This window comes from Vombatus ursinus, unplaced genomic scaffold (assembly GCF_900497805.2).
Source record: "Vombatus ursinus unplaced genomic scaffold, bare-nosed wombat genome assembly UNPS02000577.1, whole genome shotgun sequence".
Classification (NCBI taxonomy): Eukaryota; Metazoa; Chordata; class Mammalia; order Diprotodontia; family Vombatidae; genus Vombatus; species Vombatus ursinus.
Genome location: NW_020940355.1, coordinates 7,461,945 through 7,484,614, shown reverse-complemented (window position 1 = coordinate 7,484,614; position 22,670 = coordinate 7,461,945). Strand labels below are relative to the sequence as shown.

Genomic DNA, 22,670 nt, shown 5'->3' with positions numbered 1-22,670 from the left:
GATTTAGAAATGAAGAGATCATTAGTAACATAAGAGACAGGAATTTTTGTGAGTTGATGAGATTGGAAGTCAGATCACAAAGGGTTGAAAGAGTGAGGAAGAGGTGAAGTGGAAACAGCTTTTTCAAGGAGTTTGGAGGAGGAAGGCAAAAGAAATACAGGATGATAGCTTTAAGGGATGGTAGTGTCTTGTAAAGTTTTTTTTTGTTTCGAAGAATGGTGGAGACTCGGGCATAGTAGGGAAAGAACGAGCTGAAAGGGAGAGGTTGAAGATTTGAGAAAGGGGATGGTTAAGGCTGCAATCAGCTGGAGAATATGGGATGAAAGGAGATTACAAATGTATATGTAGATAAGATTGCCTTCCTTGGCAAAGAGAAGGGTTATTTCTTTGTGAGATAGGGAGGAAGGCAGAGTGTGTGAGAAATCATGTCAAGGAGCTTGAGAAGAATGGAATGGCAGAAAGGGGAACTCACAGTGAATGGCCTCAATTTTCTTAGTAAAGAGCAAGCCAGTGTCCTCAGATGAGAAGGACAGGGGATGGGGTAGATATGGGAGGCTCAAGGAAGGAAGAAAAAGTTTGGAATGGCTCCTGTGAGGAATGAAACTGGGAATCAATTAGGGGAAAAATAAAAAGACTGCCTTGATACAATGAGGGTCCAGTGGAGGTTGGATAACGTGAACTTGTAATGTACCTAGTCAGCAAGGTTGTGAGACTTCCTCCAGGTATTTTCAACAGCTAATGCACAAGGCTGACGTTTGGCAAGAGCAGAGCAGCTATAGGGAGCTTGCAAGGGATTCAAAAGGAGAGGACAGTATAGAGTTGAAATAGCTAACTACTGGAAAGGCAAGAAATTGAAATCACAGAAGGGGTGATGGCCGGAGAAAGTACAGAGGAAAAGAGAGAATGGAGGTCTTAGAACAAGTTTAGAAGGGGTGAGGCATAGGAAGATATGAAATGACAGGAAATTATAGTCAGCTGCGTTTCTACTGAGGGAAGGGGAACCCTTGTGGGTAACAGGAAGGTCTAGTGTGTGATTTAAGTGTGGTCAAGCAGCAAATCTTCCCAAAGCTTGGGAAGAGCACCTGGGTCTCTTGGCTCCCTGTCAAGACACATAAGACAATTGGAGATATATGGAAATAGGAAAGACTAAAGGAAGATTTAAATCTTTAAACCCAAGAAGAAGGATATAGGATAGACATTAGGAAGGACTTCATGAGAAAAAGAAACAGGTTTAAAAAGGAAGCTATAGAATTCCCTTTTCAAGATATGTAAAAGAACGTAGATTACTTTCTTGCTTAGATATTGTCTTGTGTAGGTAAGTTGTGCCTTCTTAAAGTATCTTACAGTCCAATATTCACTGGCTAATAGGCATCACTAATTTGAATTGATGATGAGTATTGGCTACATTCAACTATTCATGTTTTAATTTTATTTCTAAAAATTTATAGGTTTAAAAGTTTCAAGTTCTAAACACAGTATTAGAAAATATACCCGACTCTCTTGTTGCCTCCCATGCTTTTTATTTCCTGTTGAAATTATAGCCTATTTCCTCTAGTCTTCTGCTCAGCAGATACAGGGTAAAATTTTCTGAACTTTGTAATAATTTGATATGATAGAAAGAAATCAAAGAGAATGTCATGTTTTTGAACCTAAGGTACTAGGTAAATGAAGGTGACAATGGCTGCAATGGGACTCAGAAGCTGAGCAGATTCATGGGGGAAAATAAGTTAAATTTGAGACATGCTGAATTTAAAGTGTCAATGGATAGAGATGACCTCCTGCCAAAGAGCTTAGGACTGGAGGAAGGTGAGGTCTAGGGACTTTTGTCCCTTAGTTGGTTAGTAGCACATGACATCACTCCTACTCAGGAGAAGTAAGGAAATTGGGCATAGGGGCAGCTAGGTAGCGCAGTGGATAGAGCACCAGCCCTGGAGTCAGGAGGATCTTCGTTCAAATTTGGCCTCAGACACAATAGCTTTGTGACCCTGGGCAAGTCACTTGACCCCAATTGCCTCGCAAAAAAAAAAGAAACTGGGCTTTATTCATTGAAGATGGCTGGAAAGATTAACAGTCTTTAAATGTACAAATGTTTTGCCACAGGTGATAATTAGCTACAATGTTCACAAGATTCTACCACTGAAACATCTCCTGCATCTGTTGCTTTCTCTCTTTCCCCATTACTACTATAGGCCCTCATTACTTTATGCCTCAACTATTGCAATAGCCTCTTTTTTGGGAAAGTGTTTTATTTTACTGAAAACCTTTTTATTTTCAGTTCCAATTTTTCTCTATCCTCCCCTCCCCCACCCATTGATAAGGCAAGAAATAAGACACCCATTACACATATGAAATCAAGCAAACCACATTTCCACATTAGACATGTTATAGGGGGTTGGGGGGGGGGAGAAGGAATAAGAAAAATAAATGTTGGTTAAAATAAGTTAAATTAATGAAATTAATACCTCACAGTGAGAAAAAATGACTGTAAACTGAGGTTCCTTGGATTGAGGTGAGGGGACATCTGGATCAACCACTGGAGCTGCTACTGTTGACCCACACTGGTCCCAGAATGTGTATTGACAGAAGACAAAATTAGAGAGATTTAAGGGTAGTCCAGTCGCTTCTTTAATTTTTACCTGAGGAAATAAAAAAAGGTAGTACAACTTCAATAAAGAAAACAACTACCTGAAAAGTATTTCTTCTCTCAATATTTTCAAATGTAAATGTAAATCATGAAATCCATTTCCATGCCCAGAACTCTTGCCTTCCTCATCTCTGCCTCCTAGCTTCCCAGGCTTCCTTCAAGTCTCTAATGTTAAAGTCCCACCTTCTATAAGAAGCCTTTTCTGATTGCTAGTGCCTTCCCTTGGTTCATTATCTCTAATTTACCCAGTATACAACAGTTTGCATGTTGTGTCTCCCATTCAACTGTGAGCCCCTTGAGGGCAGGAACTGTCTTTTGTCTTTCTCTGGGTCTCTAGAGCTTAGATTAGCTTCCACCATAAATGGCAATGTACCAGAGTGACATATACTGCTTAGTGAAGTGTCTGGCACAGAGTAAGTATGTAGCAAGTTGATTGACTTGCTGACAAAACTAATCAGCCATTTGACTCTCTGATACTACTTAGCACATTTTTATTCATTTAACACATTTTTACTCATTACTTTTATAATAATATCTATGCCATAATTCTCAATATGAAATACTCTTACTTCTCTTATATCATACATACAGAGGTCTCCTGATCACTCTAACTAGTTTCTGGTATGGCTGCAATCTTGCTAGGAAAAAAACTCACGCAACCTTATAAATTACATCCTTCGAGGCAAAATGCCTTTTTTAGGTAAAGCAAACCATCTTCAGAAAGAGCTACACACTCAGATTTTGTATCCACTGTCAACTCACTTAACTTTAATTGTCTCAAGTGAAAAATATCTTTTGCTAGATTAGTAAATATTCCATTTTAAAAAATGATCACACACATAAGACCATCCTCCCCACCACTTATCTCACCCGGCAGGTCAGCTTTTTCACTCGGTGGATGATATCACCATTGCTGTCCATGACTTCGAGGCTCCCACTCTCACTAGAGTTCTCTGAGGAGTCATCACCTTCAATCACACGCTCTGGAACAGCTCCTGTGACACGCATCACTTCAACATGTAGGCGTCCTGCAACCTGGGACAAAAAGACATGAAATGGCTAAAGGCGGTGAAGGGTTCAACCAGGAGTGTCCACACTGCTACAACCTTGTAGTAAATAGTGGCTGACTCAGGATTTTACTCTTCAAGGGCAGGAACCACATCTGTTTTACCTGCTTTGTATAGGGTACAGGTACCATGTTCAGGATGGGTACCATGGATATAAGTGGGCTTAATGAATAATTCTCGACAATAAAGAATAAAGGCTAATGATAGTAGCTAGCATTTACATAGGGCTTTAAGGTCTGCAAAGAGCTTTATATATATTATCTCAGGTGATTCTCCCAGCAGCCTTATAAGGTAGAATGTGGGGAAAATGGCAACAGAGAAAAATTAGTCAAAGAGAAAATAGAAAAAGCAGCTAGGGGAATCAGGTATTTTCTCCATTCATTACAGGATTTTACTTTTGACACTGTGGAGTAAAAGCAGTTAATGGTGGGGGCAGCTAGGTGGTGCAGTGGATAGAGCACAGGCCTTGGAGTCAGGAAGACCTGAGTTCAAATTTGACCTCAGACACATAACACTCACTAACTGTGTGACTTTGGGCAAGTCACTTAACCCCAGTCACCTCACCAAAAAAAAAAAAAAAAAAAAAAAAAAAGGCAGTTAATGGTATTGGCAGTCTGTGATGAGATGCCCAGGAAGGAATGGGTAAGTACAGAACTACTGTGTACCCACTACACTGTATTTTAATCTGCTGATCACTTCCACTTTGGTCAATCAAAAGGATACCAAGGTACAGTAGTATGTCTGGGGAGTCAAAAGATAACACTTTGAATGCTAAAATTTGGTTCTGTTCATTGAAAAGGTAGGAAATACAAATGTTACTCAAATTAATGATGAAAAGAATGAAACTAATGAAATGTGTAAAATAAAATAAAAGTAGTCTGAATTTCAGCATACTATGGGAATGGTTGAAATCTATAACTAACTTGGCCAAATAACTGAGCTGTATTAGTAAAAAAACAAAAAACAACAACAAAAGGTTAACAGTGGAGAGATTTAAATTCGCTTCTCTAAATACTCATAAGTTCAAAGCTTGCTGATCTTCCCTCAATGCGTCTACTGTGCCTCATGCTGAGGCATCCTTTGCACTTTTGGGCTTGGAGATACAGTGAGAAGGAGAAAAAGGAATCGAAACTTTGAGATAAAGATAAGGGTATGAAAAGAGATATTCTGAAAAACTTCACAAAGGTCAGTCAAGTTTTAAAGGCCTCCCCGCTCAGATGAAAAAAGACTTGAAGGTCAAGAAAATAAAATATAACTTCCTAAATACTTTTAAAGCAATATTTTAATCCTGAAAACTGAGAGCAAAAAAAAAAAAAGAAAACTAAAATAATTGAGATAACTGAGAAAAAAAAGTCATGGCCAGGGAACCATGACTTCATGGTCTAAGCTATTCATTCAAGTTTTTTGTTTTGTTTCAAGAATAATAGGGATGATGAAAAATGTTTAAAAACCACACATTGCTAAGGCATTTAAAACTCAAGTCACAACCATGTAGCTAAGTAAAGTTGCTTTGCCTTTACCTCCCCCTGCTGGCTGATGATGGGGACTGCATACTGAAGTTTCACATCATAGAAAAGGCACTCCAAGAAGACATTAGCTACTCCAATTAGGTTATGGTTCTCTTGTGCTTCGTAAAAGGGGTCTCCTCGTTTACCATAGAGTCTCTTTACCTTTGGGAAGAAAGAAAATAAACAGAATTAAGCAATATTTGGCATTAGTAGATAGAGCGCTACTCCTTACTTGGAGTAAGGAAAACCCAACCTTAGACACTAATTGTGTGACCCTAGGCAAGTCACTTAACCTATCTTTCTGCCTCAGTTTCCTCATATGTGAAATGAAGTTAACAACAGCACCTACCTCTCAGAGTTATTGTAAAAATCAAATGAGATCATATTTATGAGGCATTTTGCAAACTTCAAAGCACTATTTGAATTATTATTAGAAAAGATTTATTAAAGGGTTTTTTCTAGGATAATAAGAATAGAAGCTAAGTCAATCCAGTAATTAAACCAGAGCAATCATATGTGATTCACTTCCTCATTTCTGAAAATGGTGAAGATGAAGACAGACAAAACCATACTAACATCATAGGTTTAGGTCATCTAATCCAATCTATTCATTTAAAAGATGAGGAAAATTGTCCAAGCTTACACAGCTGGGCAGAGCTGAAATCTCCACCTAGATCCTCTGAGTCTAAACCCGGCATTTTTCCCCTGTACTCTTTAATAATTTCCTGATCTTCTTTCCTTTTAATTCTCTGTGTTCTGCTTTCCCTTCCTAACCCCTTTCCTCTATGATTATCTATAGACTCACAGGATTTACAACTGCCAAGGGGTTTAAAGATCACCTAGCTCAATCCCTCAGTAAACTGAGGCCCAGAGACTGTAAGGGACTTTCCCAAGGTCACATGGAGCAGATCTGAGATTGAGAACTGTGTAGTTTTGACTTTAAAACCAATGCTCTTTGCACTATTAAATAGCTTCTTCCACATTCAATAAACATTTAAGTGCCTACTACTGCCAGGATTGTGCTAATCAGCAGGTGCTAACTTGTGCATCATCTTGTACTTGTATTACTACAGGACCAAACTTAACCTCCTATCCAGTAAACCAAGAGGACACTCTCAATAGTTAGAGGAGTGTTTATAGGCATCCCTGGTTATAGGCACTGAAATCCTGCTAACTAATAAATTCCATGCTAGTTGCCTCCAGAATGGAGCTTCTCCAGGACTTATAAAATAGTAAGAAAAACAAAATTGGTTTTGTTTTACTGTATTTGACTCCAAAAATGTAGTAGAAATACAGTCAAGTAGGTAAAACAAACAGTTGACTTAACTCTGAACAATGCAATGACCAACCACAATTGCAGAGGTGATGAATTACAAGTTATCCACCTCCTGACATAAAAGGGATGGACTCAGGATGTAGATTGAGACGTATTTTTATGACATGGCTAATTTAGAAATTTATTTTGCTTGATATGGCAGATTTGTTACCAGGATGTTGTTTTTCTTTTTGGGGTAGGGAAAGAAAATTGAGGCTTGTCAATAGAAAACAATTTGATTTAAAAAAAAATAGATGCTCAATGTAATGGATAAAGGATTGAATGGGGGAACAGACAACATAGTTTTAAGTCCTGCCTGGAACACTGAGTTAACTGTATGACCATGGGGGCACATCACTTAATCTTTCTGACCCTCAGGGGATAATAATACTTGAATTACCCACCCAATAAGTTTGTTGTGAGGTCCAAATGAGATAAGATATATAAAACACTTTGCAAAGCTTAAAGTGCCATTTAAATCTCAACTGTTGAAATACTACTAATTATTATTAGTAAACTGTAGCTTATATTTTTAGGGATACCACTTATTTAATCTAGGGCTTCTCCTAAAGTCACTTTTATCTGATATTTTCTTTGCTGACTGTTAATTTTTCAAAGGATCCACAAAAGCAAGCATGTGTATACAGTGGGCTTACACTGGTTTCCATATATGTGTATATATATATATATATACACACACACACATACATACACACATATATGTGTACACACATATATTTATACACATACTTTTTTCATACAGTCTTGTAATTTTAATTCTATGCTTTAAACGTTATGAAGTGCCATTGTATGGCTCAGTTTCCTTACCTCAGGAACCTTCTCTTTCCATTCTTGATAGAGGTCTCTCATGTCAATCAATTTATTTTCCAGCTTCTCAATGTTCCACACTTGGGTGCTTTTTCCTTTTCTCCTTACTTGAATTGCTGGTTCACTCACTATGGCACCCCTCTGTGTTACCCACACACACATACAAAGATGAATTCTTTAAGTGATACTACTACTCAGTGTAAGAAAACTCCCACCTCGCTATCTTTCTTTCCAGCATATAGGCTAGAAGGCAACTATATGATGAGACTGTATGAGTACTCTTTAACAATTTCCCTACGGATAGGAAAAGTCTCTCTCAAATCCAAGGACAGGGAAGCTCCAAATCTCTCCAAAAAGTCCAAATCACACCTAAATCTGTAGAAATTATTTAGGCAACTGCTCTGTTTAAGGAGTGGGAGGGGGAGCAAATGAGCAGATGCTCATCAAGTTCTTAATGTAAAGGGATTGGACGCTGCTAAAACACCTGGAAGGCCACTGGGAAAGACAGATATTGAACCCTTAGTCACTACTAGTCTTCCTTCATTACAGAGCTCCTATTTTTAATACATAATACAAATACTTAAATTCAATAAAATAAAATTTATGTAAGAGAAAACTCTATTTATTTTCAATGATGCAGCTTTAAAATACAGCTTCAATTTAGGTGATAAAAGACCCAAGAGCATCATTTAAAAACTAAATAATGTTTATGGCTGAGAATCTTAGCAGAAGTGAGGTAAACAGACCAATAGTTTTGGTTCCTGCCAATGTCCCCTTTTAATGGGTATTTTGGGATAACGGCTTTTGTACTTTAATACAATTTTCCTGTCCTCCCTTCACTCTCATTTTCTTTATAAACCAGTTTCTCTTACCTTCCTGTTGGCACTGAGATTTGTAGCAGGGATCTGAAGAGTCACCTGGTAATCAGTGAGCTTATTCATTTCCTCAGCTAAGAAGTTTGCTTCCCTCACCAGGGTGTTGGCTTTTACTAGCTGCTCTCGTAATTTTGCTAGGCTCTGCCGGAAAAGCTCATCTCTGTGTTACAGGAAAAAGAAGATTAAAAATGAGGAAAATCGACAATTACTCTTAGAAACTGCTATAATTTAAAAAAATGGGAGAAAACCAATTCTCTACAACCTAAGAATAAATTCAGGGAGTGAATTAACTGAAGACCATGATGTGAATTTCTCTATGTCCCTTAGTACTTTGGTAGGATGGAACAGTCAACAAGGATTTGACTTTCAGAAGACAAATGCTGTCTAGGATTAAGCAGATGTTTGATGGGGAGATAAAAGGGAGAGAAGCAGAAATAGATCACACAAAACTGTCATCTAAATGGTTAAGGAGTATTTGAAAATGTGCATCTTTTATTTTTTTGATTAAGAAAGTATCATCTTGAACAATGCTATCATATCTAATAAACTGTTCTCTTTGGTCAATGCTTTTTTTTTTTTTTTTCCTTCAAGGAAAACCTTGCTCAGAAGCATCTTTGTGACTCAAAAATTTCTGGCACGAAGTCTAGAAACAGCTTACAGCTGGATTTCCCTGTAGATACTGGCTGACACTGTTAGGTGGGCTTATTGGCTACTCTCTCCATTTCTTGAATAGCTCCTATTCTCTCCCCTCACCAACTCTAGAGTCTGCCCCATTTCTTTTGTCAGAGACTTCTGCGGGGAATGGAAAATCAAGTGCCTCACTCTCTTTTCATTATTTCAGAAAGTTTACAAGAAGGCATCTCTCTAAACTGAGACAGATGACCTACAGTATATTGCACGTTGTTGACACTGGCTTCCTTATTTCTCTTAATGGTACTAGCAGCTACCTTGTAGTACTGGCATCATCTTCAACTCCTTCCTCTGACTGAAATTCAATCAGTTTCAGACCCTGTCAATGGCTCTCATATCTATAACTTTCCATTGCCACTGCCACCACCCAAATTCAGAGGCTCAGCATATCCTATAGGCCTGCTCCAAGAGCTTTGAATTAGTCTTCCTGCCCCTAGTTTCTTCTCACTCTCATGCTTCCTCACTAAAACTGTGCTTTACTCCTGCCCTCAAAAATCTTCAATAGTTCTCTACTGCCCACAAGATAATGCATAAATTTCTTAGCCTAGCATTCAAGACCCTTCACAAACAAGTCTCAACCAAACTCTTCTGCCTTGTTTCCCACTACTTTCCTACATGAGCCCAAGACTTGGCAGGGACACAACAACACTCTTTAAGTATTTGAAAGGCTTCATGTGGAAGAAGGATTAATCTTATTCTGCCAGGCTCCAGAAGTCAGTACAGGCAGAGGTCACATAGAGAGAATGCATGTTTTAAGCTCATTATGAAAAAGCAAGCATCATAACCATTAGAATCATCCCAAAGTGTAATATCTCCTTCAGGAAGGAGGAATCCCCTTCATTAAGGATCTTTAAGCAGATGTTAGATGATCACTTGTTTGAATATTAAAGCATAACTGTTTGGGTATGAGTTGAGCTAGATGACCTCTGAGGTGCCTTTTAACACTAAAATTCTGTTTCTAATTCTAGCCTACTCCTCACTGTCAAGTGAACAACTCTTTGTTCACACATGATGCTCACACATCACCTCTGGTCTAGAATGTCTCCTCATTTAGAACCTTAACTTTGAAAAAGAACTTAAAGGTCATCTAGTCCAAATGTCTTTGTTCAGGACTGCCCTCGATGATATTTGTGACAAGTGATCATCCAGACTACCTGAATATATCATGTGACAGAGGATATAACCTCATGAAATAGTCCACTGTGTTTTTGGATGGCTCTGATTGTTTTAATATTCATCTTATACTGAGCTGAAATCAGTGCCTTGTGACTCCCACTTACTGTTTAAAGTAGTTTTGTAGGACTTGGTTAGGGACCGAACCTGTGATTTCATTGGTATAGGGGATTCCCAGATGAGTAAACTGACTCTACTAATATAAGTTGGCATGTTTCCTGCACTTTGTAATTTTAGAGTTTCTTAGAGTAATGAGAGGTTGAGTGACTTCTCCAGGGTCACAGAAGTATGTGTCAAAGGTGGGACTTGAATGAAGGTCTTCATGGTTCCAAGGTTAGGTCTCTGTCTACTGTGCCATGCTGCTTCTCCGAAGAACAGGATCACAGAGGTTAAATTACTTACCTATGATTATCGTTGGCAGAGCCAAAACTCAAACCAAAATTTTTGGACATCTCATCCTTTCCTTGCTTTGAATATACCTTTAAAAAATTACCTTTTTGTACTTAGTATTTTTTGAAGGATTAGCTTACTTTGGACACTAGTCTTTCATCAGTATCATTACAAGTCTATCTCACTTTCACATGTCCCTGATTATATGTCTTGGCCCTTCTGGGTTTTTTCATATATTTTTTTTTTGAGGCAATTGAGGTTAAGTGACTTGCCCAGGGTCACACAGCTAGTAACGTGTGAGGCCGAATTTGAACTCAAGTCTTCCTGACTCCAGGGCCAGGCTTTATTCACTGAGTCACCGAGCTGCCCCATCTACCTCTTTTTAAAATTAGAGTTCATCAGAGTGAATCCACACCAACCTGTTCACAAACTTTTACTCTCCCCCTACTCAACTCCAAATCAGGTTCCCTTAGAATGGTATTGTCAGAATTTCACTACTGAGAGATTTCCATGCCTCTTGAGGTGACTTCCCTTTCAGAGTCTTTGGCCATGGCGTCATAACTATTATATCTTTGAGTTACAGTAAAAAAAATTTTTCCTGGGTCTATGGTGTGTGTGTGTGTGTGTGTGTGTGTGTGTGTGTGTGACTATCAACAGCATTTCTCTCTTGGCGATCACAAACTCTAAGATTGATTGATCACTCTCTACACTAGCAAGGCTCCTGCTACTTCTATTTCATGGATTTTTTGCTGGGAATTAAATCGAGAGTAATAAATTTCCTCTCATCTTTATGTTTTAAAAAATTAAATTGCTTTTAAAAAGTGAGAAGGATTTCAATAGGGTAAGGCATATATTTATACGCTTATGCAAATGTACGTAGGAGAGAGAAGAGAATAGGATCAGGAAACAAACAAGAGTCAAGTTTGGCTGGAACATAGTATCTGAAGGGAAATAGGGTAAAACAAGACCACAGAGGTGAGGTGAAGTTAGACTGTGGAGCACCTAAATTCTAGGCTAAAGACTTTGTATTCGATTGTATAGGCAACAGAGAACTACTAAAAGTTTCTGAGTAAGAAAGTCACATTGTCCCACTTGTGTGTTGATTATTTTGGCAGCTACATGAAGGACAAATGAAGAAAAGATGGCAGTAGGGGGAACAGTACAGAGGTGATGAGCAGCTAAACTAGAGTGGTATCAGTGTAAATGGGAAGGAGAAAAATGTGAGAAATTTAAGGTAGATGTGGTAGGACTTAGCAGAAGGCTGGATGAGGGGGGTGAGGAAGAGTTAGTTAAAGGTAACTTCAAGTTTAGATCATTTGAAGGATGATGATACTTTCAACATAAATAAGGAAGTTGGGAAGAGAGGCCAGTTTTAGTGGGGATAATATGGGGTACAGGTTTAAGGAGCCAGCACCATATCTAAAATGGAGCAATTATATACCATCAGTTACACAAGCTTTTCTCTGACTGTCCAAACTCTACCTATCTTCCAGCTTACAGTGATCTCTCCTTTCTCTTAATACCCAAAGTGCATATGCAATTCAATTGATGATTAAGCTATGTATTGCTTTATAATGGTTTTTAATTTATGATATTTTTTCAAATAATTGCTTAATCTTTTTTTTCCTTTTTGGCTAGGCAATGGGGTTAAATGACTTGCCCAGGGTCACACATGCTTACTTTATATTATGTGTGCTGCCCCTTCCTTTTTTTTGGTACATCTTTTTTTGTTTGTTTGTTTGTTTTTTGTTAGGCAATGGGGTTAAGTGACTTGCCCAGGGTCACACAGCTAGTAAGTGGCAAGTGCCTGAGGCCACATCTGAACTCAGGTCCTCTTGACTCCAGGGCCTCTTGACTCCAGGCCCTCTTGACTCCAGGGCCAGTGCTCTAGCCACTGCGCCACCTAGCTGCCCCTTGTACATCTCTTTTTTAAAATTAGCATCCATCAGAGTAAGTCCGCAACAATCTCTTTACACACTTTTATTTATTTTTTCCCCATCAGGCTCCCTTAGAATTACATTGCCATAATTTCACTACTGAGAGACGTCCATACCTCTTCAGCTGTCTTCACTTTTAGAGTCCTTGGCCATGGCACCATTTCTTTGAATTTTAGAAGCTTTATCTTTTTTTCTTATATATTATTCTCCTATGTTTTTTCTCTACTTAGATTATAGTCTTATTCAGGGTAAGGAATATGTTTTTAATACCTCTTTGTATCTTCCATAATGCTGTGCATACAGTACCATGGACATAGGAGACAATAGACAGGGTGTCCTCAAAGGCTCAATGTAGTTTAAAGTTCTAATAGTTTTAAATAGTACAAATTTTCTTCAATGACTGAGAGCTTCCTCCATACATCTCACAACTGTTAAATTAATCACATTAGATCGTCTTTAAAAAAAACCTACTTTTTGCTTTACCTTTACTCTGAAAATCACAGCAAAATAAATACTGCAAGTGTCCTTATCTCTATAAGATAATTTATACAATAATTTCCTTCCTATTCCTTTCATTTTTCCTAAATTAAACCATAATAAAAATCAATCTAAAGTTAAGAGAGGTAAGTAAAAATATTGTGACATATAAATAAAAAAGGTTTTTCAAATTTTTTTTGTTTCCAACATTGAACTATAATACAGTCCATGGCATTCACTTGCATTATCTAGTGAACACTTTGTTTTTTCTTTCTCTTCCTCTTTAAATGAATGAAAAGTGAATTGAGAAGGAATGTAGGTAATGCAAACTAACTCCTTGGGTCAATCTTTAAAGTTTTATTTAACAGGTTCTGCTGCTCAGAATTGAACCACCAAATATTTAAATGTGTGTGGGTATGTGTATTTATAATACTCTCCTGGGAAAGCTCTATAGAACAATTATTATCTACTTTTCTAAGGAACAAGGTCAATAACTTAATTTCAAGTATTAGAAATCATCACATCTTAGTACAAAGACAGATCAACTCCTAAAGCAAGGGTTTTTAAACCTTTTTGGTGTCATGGATACCTCAGCATTCTGGTGAAGTCTGTGGACCCCTTGTCAGAACAATGTTTTTTAACCAAATAAAATAAAATACAAAAGACTGCAAAGGAAACCAGTTCTATTGAAATATAGTTACCAACATTTAAAAAAAAATCACAGATCCTAGGTTAAGAACCTTTGCCCTAGGGAGATGTAATTGATTCTTTCTAAATTCTAGGACATACAATTACACAATTAGGCACATTATTATAGCAGGGTTTTTTTTTGCACATGGTAGGAAAAAATGGTTATCCCTTTTATTATGATGTCTACTCCCAGTCAAGGGATAGCCCTTCTTGGGAATGATTCAAGTCAAGCAAACCCGATACTTCTACTTCCCCCTTAAACGACACTCACCAGATGAGCCATTACATTAAAACTTAAATTGTATTTAATCAGAGTTTAAAGGAGGAGGAAAAAGTAGAAGGAAAGCAGTTTTATACTAAAGTGCATCTTACTCTCCAATCCAATACATTAAGGTTCTTAACTGTCGGGCTCTGCTCTTTCTCCATTTAACCATTTAACAGTTACAATGCACTTAGGATAGTTACCAGGAATAGTAAATGTCAACATCTGCCTCTTCTTTTCCAAAAAACCCAGTCACAACATCACGAAATAAGGCTTGTCTTGAGTAATGTCCCCTTCTGCCATTCCCACTCTGCATACGCTGGTCATGGGGAAGCACTGTTCCTAAAGCTTATTATACTCTTACCTTTCCTCTGCCCACAAAGTCACCTTCTGCTGAGCTGTCTGCCCTGTGAATGTGAGCCGGTCAGTGCCACTGTTCTGGTGATGCCTCTCAGGAGATAGCTGTTGTCTCAGCTGCTCCAGTTCACGCTCATACATCATACGCTGCTCTTCCAGGGCACTCCGCTTCTCCTCTAAATATTGTTTCTCCAGAACCTGAACCACATTCTGAACTGGGTCTGTCAAGGCAAGAGAACAGGTACATGAAACAAATTAGAAGCCAAAGCAGGTCCTATACTCTACCAATCTGCCTTTCTATTAATTTCTAGGATTAAAAAAGTCTCCAATTTTCAATAACACATTCTATCCCTTGTGATGACATTTTATGTGTCCTATGCCCCTATCAGACAAAAATTCTGTTTCCAATTCTTTGAATACCTCCATCTATGCTTCCTACTTAACTTCCTTCTATCTTGATGATCACCTCCAATATTTAGATATAGAAATAATTAATGGGAAACAGATGGCAGTGCTTTACAAATAGTCTCTGGAGTGGAGTGGAGAGGAGAATTGTGGATCGGAGTCAAAAGGGAAATCATAAGTCTTGGCTGTGAATGCAAACTTTCCAAGATCTAGACCCACTCTAAGGCTTCAGCCATATGAGTTTACTTTCAAAACGAGTGGACATTTGAACAGAGATTAGTAATCATGTAGTTCTCGGACAGAAAAAACACAGGCATTGTTTTGAATATGTTTTATGATACAGAGCTTGCACTGCCAATTTTAACCACAAATCTCAGTCTTCAAACGTGCCTTATGTGAGCAGAAACACACAAATCACTAAAAAACATTTTGGGAATATTTGGCTGACTGCAAGCTGGCCAATTTCCAATAGCTAACGGCTTTGCTAAACACTACTGTCTGTTGTCTGAAGAACCAATTCACCTTTAGGTCTTTTCTTTACAAGACAACAAAAGGCTGCTTTTGACTTCCAGCTGGTATAAATCTAGGTTGCAAGGTAAGGCCCAAGTTCACCGACAGAAAGCTGAACAATTGTTGAAAAATCAAACCAGTCTATTAAGGCTCAAAAAAAGAATTCTTTTTCTCAAGGGTTTTAGTAGCTAGTGGGGTCTAAGGTGGCTCTCTTACAGCTAATTATTAACAATGGGCTATAGCTGGTCACTAGCTAGTGTCTGGGATAGCTAGGCAGCACAGTGCATGGAGCACTGGGTTTGGAATCAGGAAGACTCATCTTCAAGAGTTCAAATCCAGGCTCAGACACTTAGTAGCTGTGAGATCCTAGACAAGTCATTTAACCCTGTTTGCCTCTGTTCCTCATCTGTAAAATGAGCTGCACAAGGAAATGGCAAAGTACTTCAGAGTCTTTGCCAAGAAAAACTCAAATGGGGTCACAAAGAGTGAAACAACTGAAGAAGAACAAAAACTAGTGCCCAAAGTTGGTCTGGGAAGCTATGTGGTACATTGTAATGCAGATTGTATTTAGAATTAGAGGACCTGAGGCTGGATCTTATCTTGTTTACTACCTCTGTGACTTTGGGCAAATTACTTAAGCTCAATTTTCTCACCTGCAAAAATGAGTGAGATGGATTAGATCACTTGAAAAGTTCCTTCCAACTGTAAATATTATGTTCCTATAGTTTACATAAACCAAAAAACATTTATGGGATTAACAGTTCAAATATCATGAAGGGTCATCTCTTTGCCAGAGACTAAAATCAGAAATCAGTGGGAGATGATGGCAAAGGGTGATCAAAATTTCCTCTTTTGATCTTTGGCATGACATCAGGACTTGATAGACGGGTGCTGAATAATAGTAATTACTAATGGTTGAAAAAATGGCCCCTTATAGAAGGAGAGTGAGGACAGTTTACTCACTGCCAGCTGACATTGAGAAAGGCTGAAGTATGATAACTTTGTTGTGTTCTATGAGTATGGGTCCAGGGGTGGGTAACTTGGGGCCTCAAGACCACATGTGGTCCTCTAGGTCCCCTTAATAAAAGGATTTGTTCTGTAAAACTTGGACTTAGTCAAAAGGCTGTCCCCAAGGACCTAGAAAGCCACATGTGGCCTCAAGGCCCTGAGTTAGACCATAAGTGAACTGTATTGAACACCAAGATCATTATCAATAAATTTTTATTGAGTACACATTGATGAAATGGTATTGACCTGAAAAACAAAGGCACTGGACTGCGTAAAACCTTTGCCTAGAGCAAGAATCCTCAAAGTTTAGTCTGTGGACCCCTGGCAGTCCCCAAGACCCTTTCAGTGGGTCCAAAAGGTTAAAACTATTTTGATAGCCATACTATGTTATTCGACTTTTTTCATTCTCATTTTCTCATGACAATGCATTGGAGTTTTCCAAAGGTTACATTATCTGTGAATTAAAGATTTAGCAGCAAACATAAAGGCTGAGTTAAAATCTCATCCGCAGAATTGTATTTTTGCATTACAAATGAACAAATCTACATATGTGACTTGACTTGTGGTTCTACTTGTGGTGTTTATCTGGTATCAGCACCAACTAATCATCAAAGATCTTCTTTACGTGAGTCTTGGCAACAAACACAAGTGGTGCTAAAATATTCATTGTTGACTAACTTCTGAATTTCATGGTTTATTCTGGAAGAACTGTGTTAACATTTGTTGCCAAGATATAAAAGCAACAGTGGATAAAACTGCTGTATCCTTTACATGAATCACAGCAGGGGCACCAAAGTGTATTAATAATCACTCTATTCTTTATTCTTTAACATGATGCACTCACAGTTTTAAAAAAAGCCAATTTCACTTTAGGAATGTCCTTGAAGAAGCAAAAATTATTAATTTTATTACATCAAAATCCTGAAGTACATGTCTTTTTAATATTCTATGTGATGAAATGGGAAGTCTGGATAAAGCTGCTGTTGCATACTGTAGAATGATTGTTTCAAGGAAAAGTACTTGGAAGATTGAGCTGAAAGCTGAACTAGCTGTTTTTTTCATGGAACATCATTTTTAATTGAGAAAATGACTAACAGACAAAATATGGTTATTAAGACTTGTGAATTTGGCGGACATTTTCTTGAAAATGAATATGGTGAGCCTGTCACCTCAAGGAAAACAACTGACATTGTTACCGATAAAACTTGTTCTTTCTAGTGAAAATTAGAATTTTGGAAAACCTGTATCTGCCTCTTAAGCTTGAGAGTTTGCCAAGACTTAAAAGTTTTTCTGATGGGATTGGCTATGAAATTGATGAATTTGACCTTTTTTTGTTATTATACAATGAAATGTATCCCAACAGTTAGAAGATCTCAGTAAACCAATATTTTCCACGTGACCAATGCATGATGCTACAAATTCATGCATGGGAAAGTTATCCACTGAAAGTACAAGACAGACCAATGGATTTTAATGTAACAGAATAAGAAAAGTTTATTAATTTTGTTTTATACTCCACATTGCAACTAACCTTTAAGAAGTTGCCCCTTGTTGAATTCTGGTTTATTATCAAGGAAGACAATTATCTGAAAAGGCTATTTAAATACTACTTCCTTTTCCAACTATACATCTATGCAAGGCAAGATTTTCTTCATATAGTTCAACTAAAACAATATATTGCAAAAGAATGAATGCAGAAGCAGATGAGAATCCAGCTGTATTCTATTAAGTTAAATACTAAGGGGACTTGCAAGAATATTTGTAAAATAATGCTACCCTTCTCCCTAATTTTTTTTTGTTCTGGAAAATACAGTTATTTTTCATAAAAATGTTACTTGTGTTATGTAATAGGTTTGTTTTTAGTTTAAAGTGAATATTTAAAATGTATTAGTTTTAATTTATAATACAATGAATATTGATAGCTATAATCCAGATAAGCAAAAATTTTTTGAGATTATCAATAATTTTTAAGAATTGTAAAAGGATCCTGAGACCAAAAAGTTTGAGAGCCATTGGTCTTAAGCATTTGGTCATTATACAATGAAATACCAGTTGTGTTTTCAAGTATCAGATTTCAATGCTTCAGATGGAAGGGAAGATTCAAATGATCCAATGAGAATTTTTGTACCACTTTTAATATTATCTGAAAGGCCTCACAGACTTCTTAAATAATTATAAATTTAAATAATTTCCTATTATTATCATCAGAGTAAAGGGTACAAAACAAATTAGTAATGATCAGTTATAAAAATGTAGGGTTAAATAATCCAAAACACAGAGCAATAAGCAAAATCACCAAATAGACACTATAGATCAGTTATGACAAGTGTCATTTACTAATAGATCCTACATTCTTCCTTAGAGTTGCCACCTTTTCTCAAACTGAATGCATGTGTTAAGTTAGGAATTATTGCTGCCAAAGAGAAAAATATATTTTAGCAAAAAATATGCTATCCTTTCTATGAACCTAAATTCAGCATTTATTTAAAGAAACAGCATTTTCTTCACATATTCCTGTTATGTCTCTCATATCACTAGATATGAGCTATCTCTAGGCTAACCTATGGAAAATGAACTTCCCATAAAACACTACTACACAGAGAGGTAAGATGGATAGAAATTAAATGAAAAATAATTACCCACTGTAATCCAAAACACTAGAACAAGCTATACATTCTTATAATTTCTGAATGTGATCCATTGGAAGAGCATGGTTAATTTTTTATTATTAACTAGAAAAATATCAGTACCTATGAATATTTTGGAGGCAGAAAATGAGGATTACATATGAAACTATGAACCTATATGATTTTTAAAAAAAGAAGTATGAAGAATTCCCTTTACAAAAGCACTAGAAAACAAAATTTTCCTCTCAGAAATTACTTACATGTATGTATTTTTCAAATATTACACTTTTCACCTTAAGTGGGATTTAATTATTTTAAAAATAAAGCACATGTCTGACCTTTCCAAAGCACAACTTACTCATATTCACAAAAAGACTTTCTCAAAGGTCCTAACTCAAGAACTAGCATTTGTGACTCTATGGCTCTTTCCTAAGGGAGATGAATTAAAAACAACAGCAAGACACCTCACTACTCTGTATAATTACATCACAGATTTTCCACAGAAAATAAAGCAAAGTAAATAATTTAACTTCCTACGATAGACACCATTACAAGTGAACAGATAATTCACACATTAATAATTAATTGAGGAACATAATTTGGAGTCTAAAGTGAACATGGTAGTGTTTGATATTTCCGAAATTCCTAGTAGCCTAAAAACAACCCTACCTCACTCCCAACAAAATCCTCTACATATTTCAACTTTTCGTCTAACAATCCTGTTTCCTCCATGTAACTAAAAGCTGGCTCGCTTTTGAGAATACCACCTCATTTACAGCCCTCTCCTACTTTATCTGAATCATAAGTCCAGGCGCTCAAGTGGTCAAATTCTTTGCTCCCCAGAGCCATGTCCAGACTAGTCCTTCCATAACCTCTCTTCCTTCAAAGTTCATGTAGTCCATTTGTACCATTCTCCATCCCAAACTTTGCTGCTATCATCCATCAATCTCTAGGTCACTCTCAAATCTCACAATGGCTAGTACCTGACTCACAGTCTCTGACCTCACACCTTCTCTCCCATCACCATTTTCTGGGATTTCAATATTCATGTTAATGATCCATTTAGCATTTTGGCCACAGAAATCTTCAACATCCACAATTCTACTAATACCTTCCTTCACTCCACTTCAGATGCACATTTTAATGGTCACACCTTAGACATCATGACCTCATGAAACTGTATCCCCTTGAAGATATTTCTGTTTGAAAAATTTACCTTCTTGTAACAGCCTCCTATCATTTCACCTCTATTGCTCCCTCAGTAGTCATATTAAACTGACTTTGTTCTCACTGGGATTACTAGTTCTTTGAATCCATTTTCCTCCCCACTGACTTTACTTGCGTCCCTTGTCTTGATCCCACATCTTCCCACTTTAATGATTTCCTAGATACAACTGTACAATCCCTGACCCACCAGATGACCTAGCATTCCCAAACTTCAAATATTGAACCTCCATAAATTCCAGCACTTACGGATTGCTAAACATCACCAGAAAAAATTACAAAACTGAATAAATTTCACAGACTATAAACATAAGGTTTTTAACATATCTTTTATCATATTCTACCTGAAGTGAAAGGCTGTATAGCTTTAGCTAGACCCTCAGTCCTTATTCTTATTGACAGCCCATCTCATTCCTCACAGCAACATTTCCATTTGCCCGAAACATTTTCCCCCTCTCTTCCTCCACATTTACAGCAGTCTTCTATTTCTTTGAGATTGAGTTCACTGAAAATGAATTCTTGAAAAATCTCAGATCATTACTTATTCTCTTTTCCTTTCTTCCTCTCTGAAAGGAAGAATTATCCTTCTCCCTCTTGATAAAGTTAATCTCTCTACCTATGCTCTTAACATCCTCTCCTGACCCCATCTTCTCCAGGTCTTTGATCCAGTAATCATCCCTGAATTGTTATACATCTTTAATTTCTCCTTCTCTTCTTGTTCCTTCTATATTCCTATCAATAGAATTAGTTTCCTCAATTAAAAAAAAGGAAAGCCTTTCCTTCCATTCATCCTGCTACCATCACCTCTCTGTCCACTTTAGATCCAAAATTCTAAAAAAGAAAACCACTACAATTCATAGTACCACTTCCTCCTCACCTAGTCTATTCTCAACTCTTTGCAACCAGGGGTTTGCTTCTATCATTCTAATGAAATTATATTCTCAAAGATCGTTAACATCCTCCTAACTACTAAATCGAATGCCTTTTTTTTTTTTCAATCTTCTTCCTTATTGATTTCTCTGTAACATGTGATATGGTTAACCATTCCTTCCTGTATACTTTCTGTTCTCTTAGATTTTGGAGAAACCAAACTAGCCCTTGAAAGTGTTTGTTCCCCAAGTGTCTTCCTTGACCCTTTTCTCTTCTTTGGACCCTTTCTCTTAGGGATCACTTTCATTTACAAGGTTTTAACTATCAACTATATGCAGAAGACTCCCAAATCTACAACTCTAAGCCCTGGCCTCCAGGCTCCAACCTCCAAACTCAAATTTTCAAATGTCCTTACAGGACACTTTCCCCTAGATCAAGACCAAGGATTCTTTATCTTGGGATGCACGAAAGAGGTTCATGAACTTGGAAGGGATAAAATAACATATTTAGTTCAATATATTTCCTTTGTAATCCTATCTTTTTTATTTTATACCATTCAAAATATTATTCTGAGAAAGGGTTTATATTTGTTATTGAGTTGTTTCAGTCATGTCTGACTCTTTGTGACCCCACTGGGGGTTTTATTGGGAAAGATACTGGAGTGGTTTGCCATTTCCTTCTCCAGCTCATTTTACAGATGAGGGAACTAAGGCAAATTGGGTTAAATGACTTGCCCAGGATCACACAACTAGTGTCTGAGGCCAGATTTGAACTCAGGAAGACGAATCTTCCTAACTCCAAGCCTGGCACTCTATCCACTGTGCCTCTTTGCTGCACTATGCTCTATTTCACTTTATATCTTTCAAAACATTATTCTGAGAAAGGGTCCATAATAACACCCCCCACACACACACACACCTTTCCCTGGATAATCCACTAGCAACTTCAACTGAATATATCTAAAACTTACTCCTGTTTCTGACTTTATTATTTCCTAATAGTGGTACTAACATTTGCCCAGGCAACCATGTTTAAAACCTCAATGTTATTTCTTATTCTTCCCTTTCTATTTTAATCCAATCAATTACCAAAGTCCTATCCACAGTATCTTGCATCCAACTTCTCACCTCGTTTCCAATTACTACCATTCTACTAAGGCACCATATTACCTACCCACCACTTACTGGGGCTACTGAAATAGCCTCATAACAAGTTTCCCTTCTTCTTCTTTTTTAATCTGATCTTAACAAACACCAAGTAAAATAAGTGTTTCCATATATACAGTAGAACCGAAAAGGAGAATCATACATGGAACAATGAATATCTATTGTGCAGTTCGCCTTTCTTTCAAACACACATATAAATGTCACCGTGGCATGACAATTCAGCTCAGAACTATCTTTTTGAATGAATAAGTAGCAATAAAAAACATAGCATGAAACATAAAATTTGAATCTCTATATGTGCATATATATAATATCAACATTTATATCTGCATAATAAAAAAGAAGCAATTAAAACAACATTTACAATAACCCTACATAAGGAAAACCACTGCCCACTTCTCAAAGATAGAAATATTTATGTCCTGCTAGATTCATCCTCTGTAATTTATATTTCCTCTGTATGTTAGTCCTACACCACTACTGTGTTTGATGTAAAGATCTCTACCCTGCCTTATGAAGTCTCACTTCATTAGTTTTCTCAGAGGATTTTCATACTTCTGACTATTTTTCAGTTTAGATGGTGCAGGGCCACTGGCCAGGTCCCAGCTTTCCAGAGACCTTACTGTGTTACTATACCCTCTGTAGCC

The 22,670-nt window shown here is 37.2% G+C and overlaps 1 protein-coding gene across 5 annotated transcripts in view; it reads right to left on the bottom strand.

Annotated features, from left to right (window-relative positions):
• KIF13A (kinesin family member 13A) overlaps nt 1–22,670 on the bottom strand; it is a 241,287-nt gene that overhangs the window by 40,577 nt on the left and 178,040 nt on the right. For all 5 annotated transcript variants that reach the window (XM_027874865.1, XM_027875016.1, XM_027874940.1 and 2 more), the window contains 6 exons: nt 14,221–14,434; nt 8,235–8,397; nt 7,363–7,503; nt 5,232–5,381; nt 3,515–3,679; nt 2,463–2,636 (listed from right to left, as the gene is read on the bottom strand). In XM_027874865.1, coding sequence (XP_027730666.1) covers nt 2,463–2,636; nt 3,515–3,679; nt 5,232–5,381; nt 7,363–7,503; nt 8,235–8,397; nt 14,221–14,434 — 1,007 coding nt within the window. The remainder of the gene's footprint in view (nt 1–2,462; nt 2,637–3,514; nt 3,680–5,231; nt 5,382–7,362; nt 7,504–8,234; nt 8,398–14,220; nt 14,435–22,670) is intronic.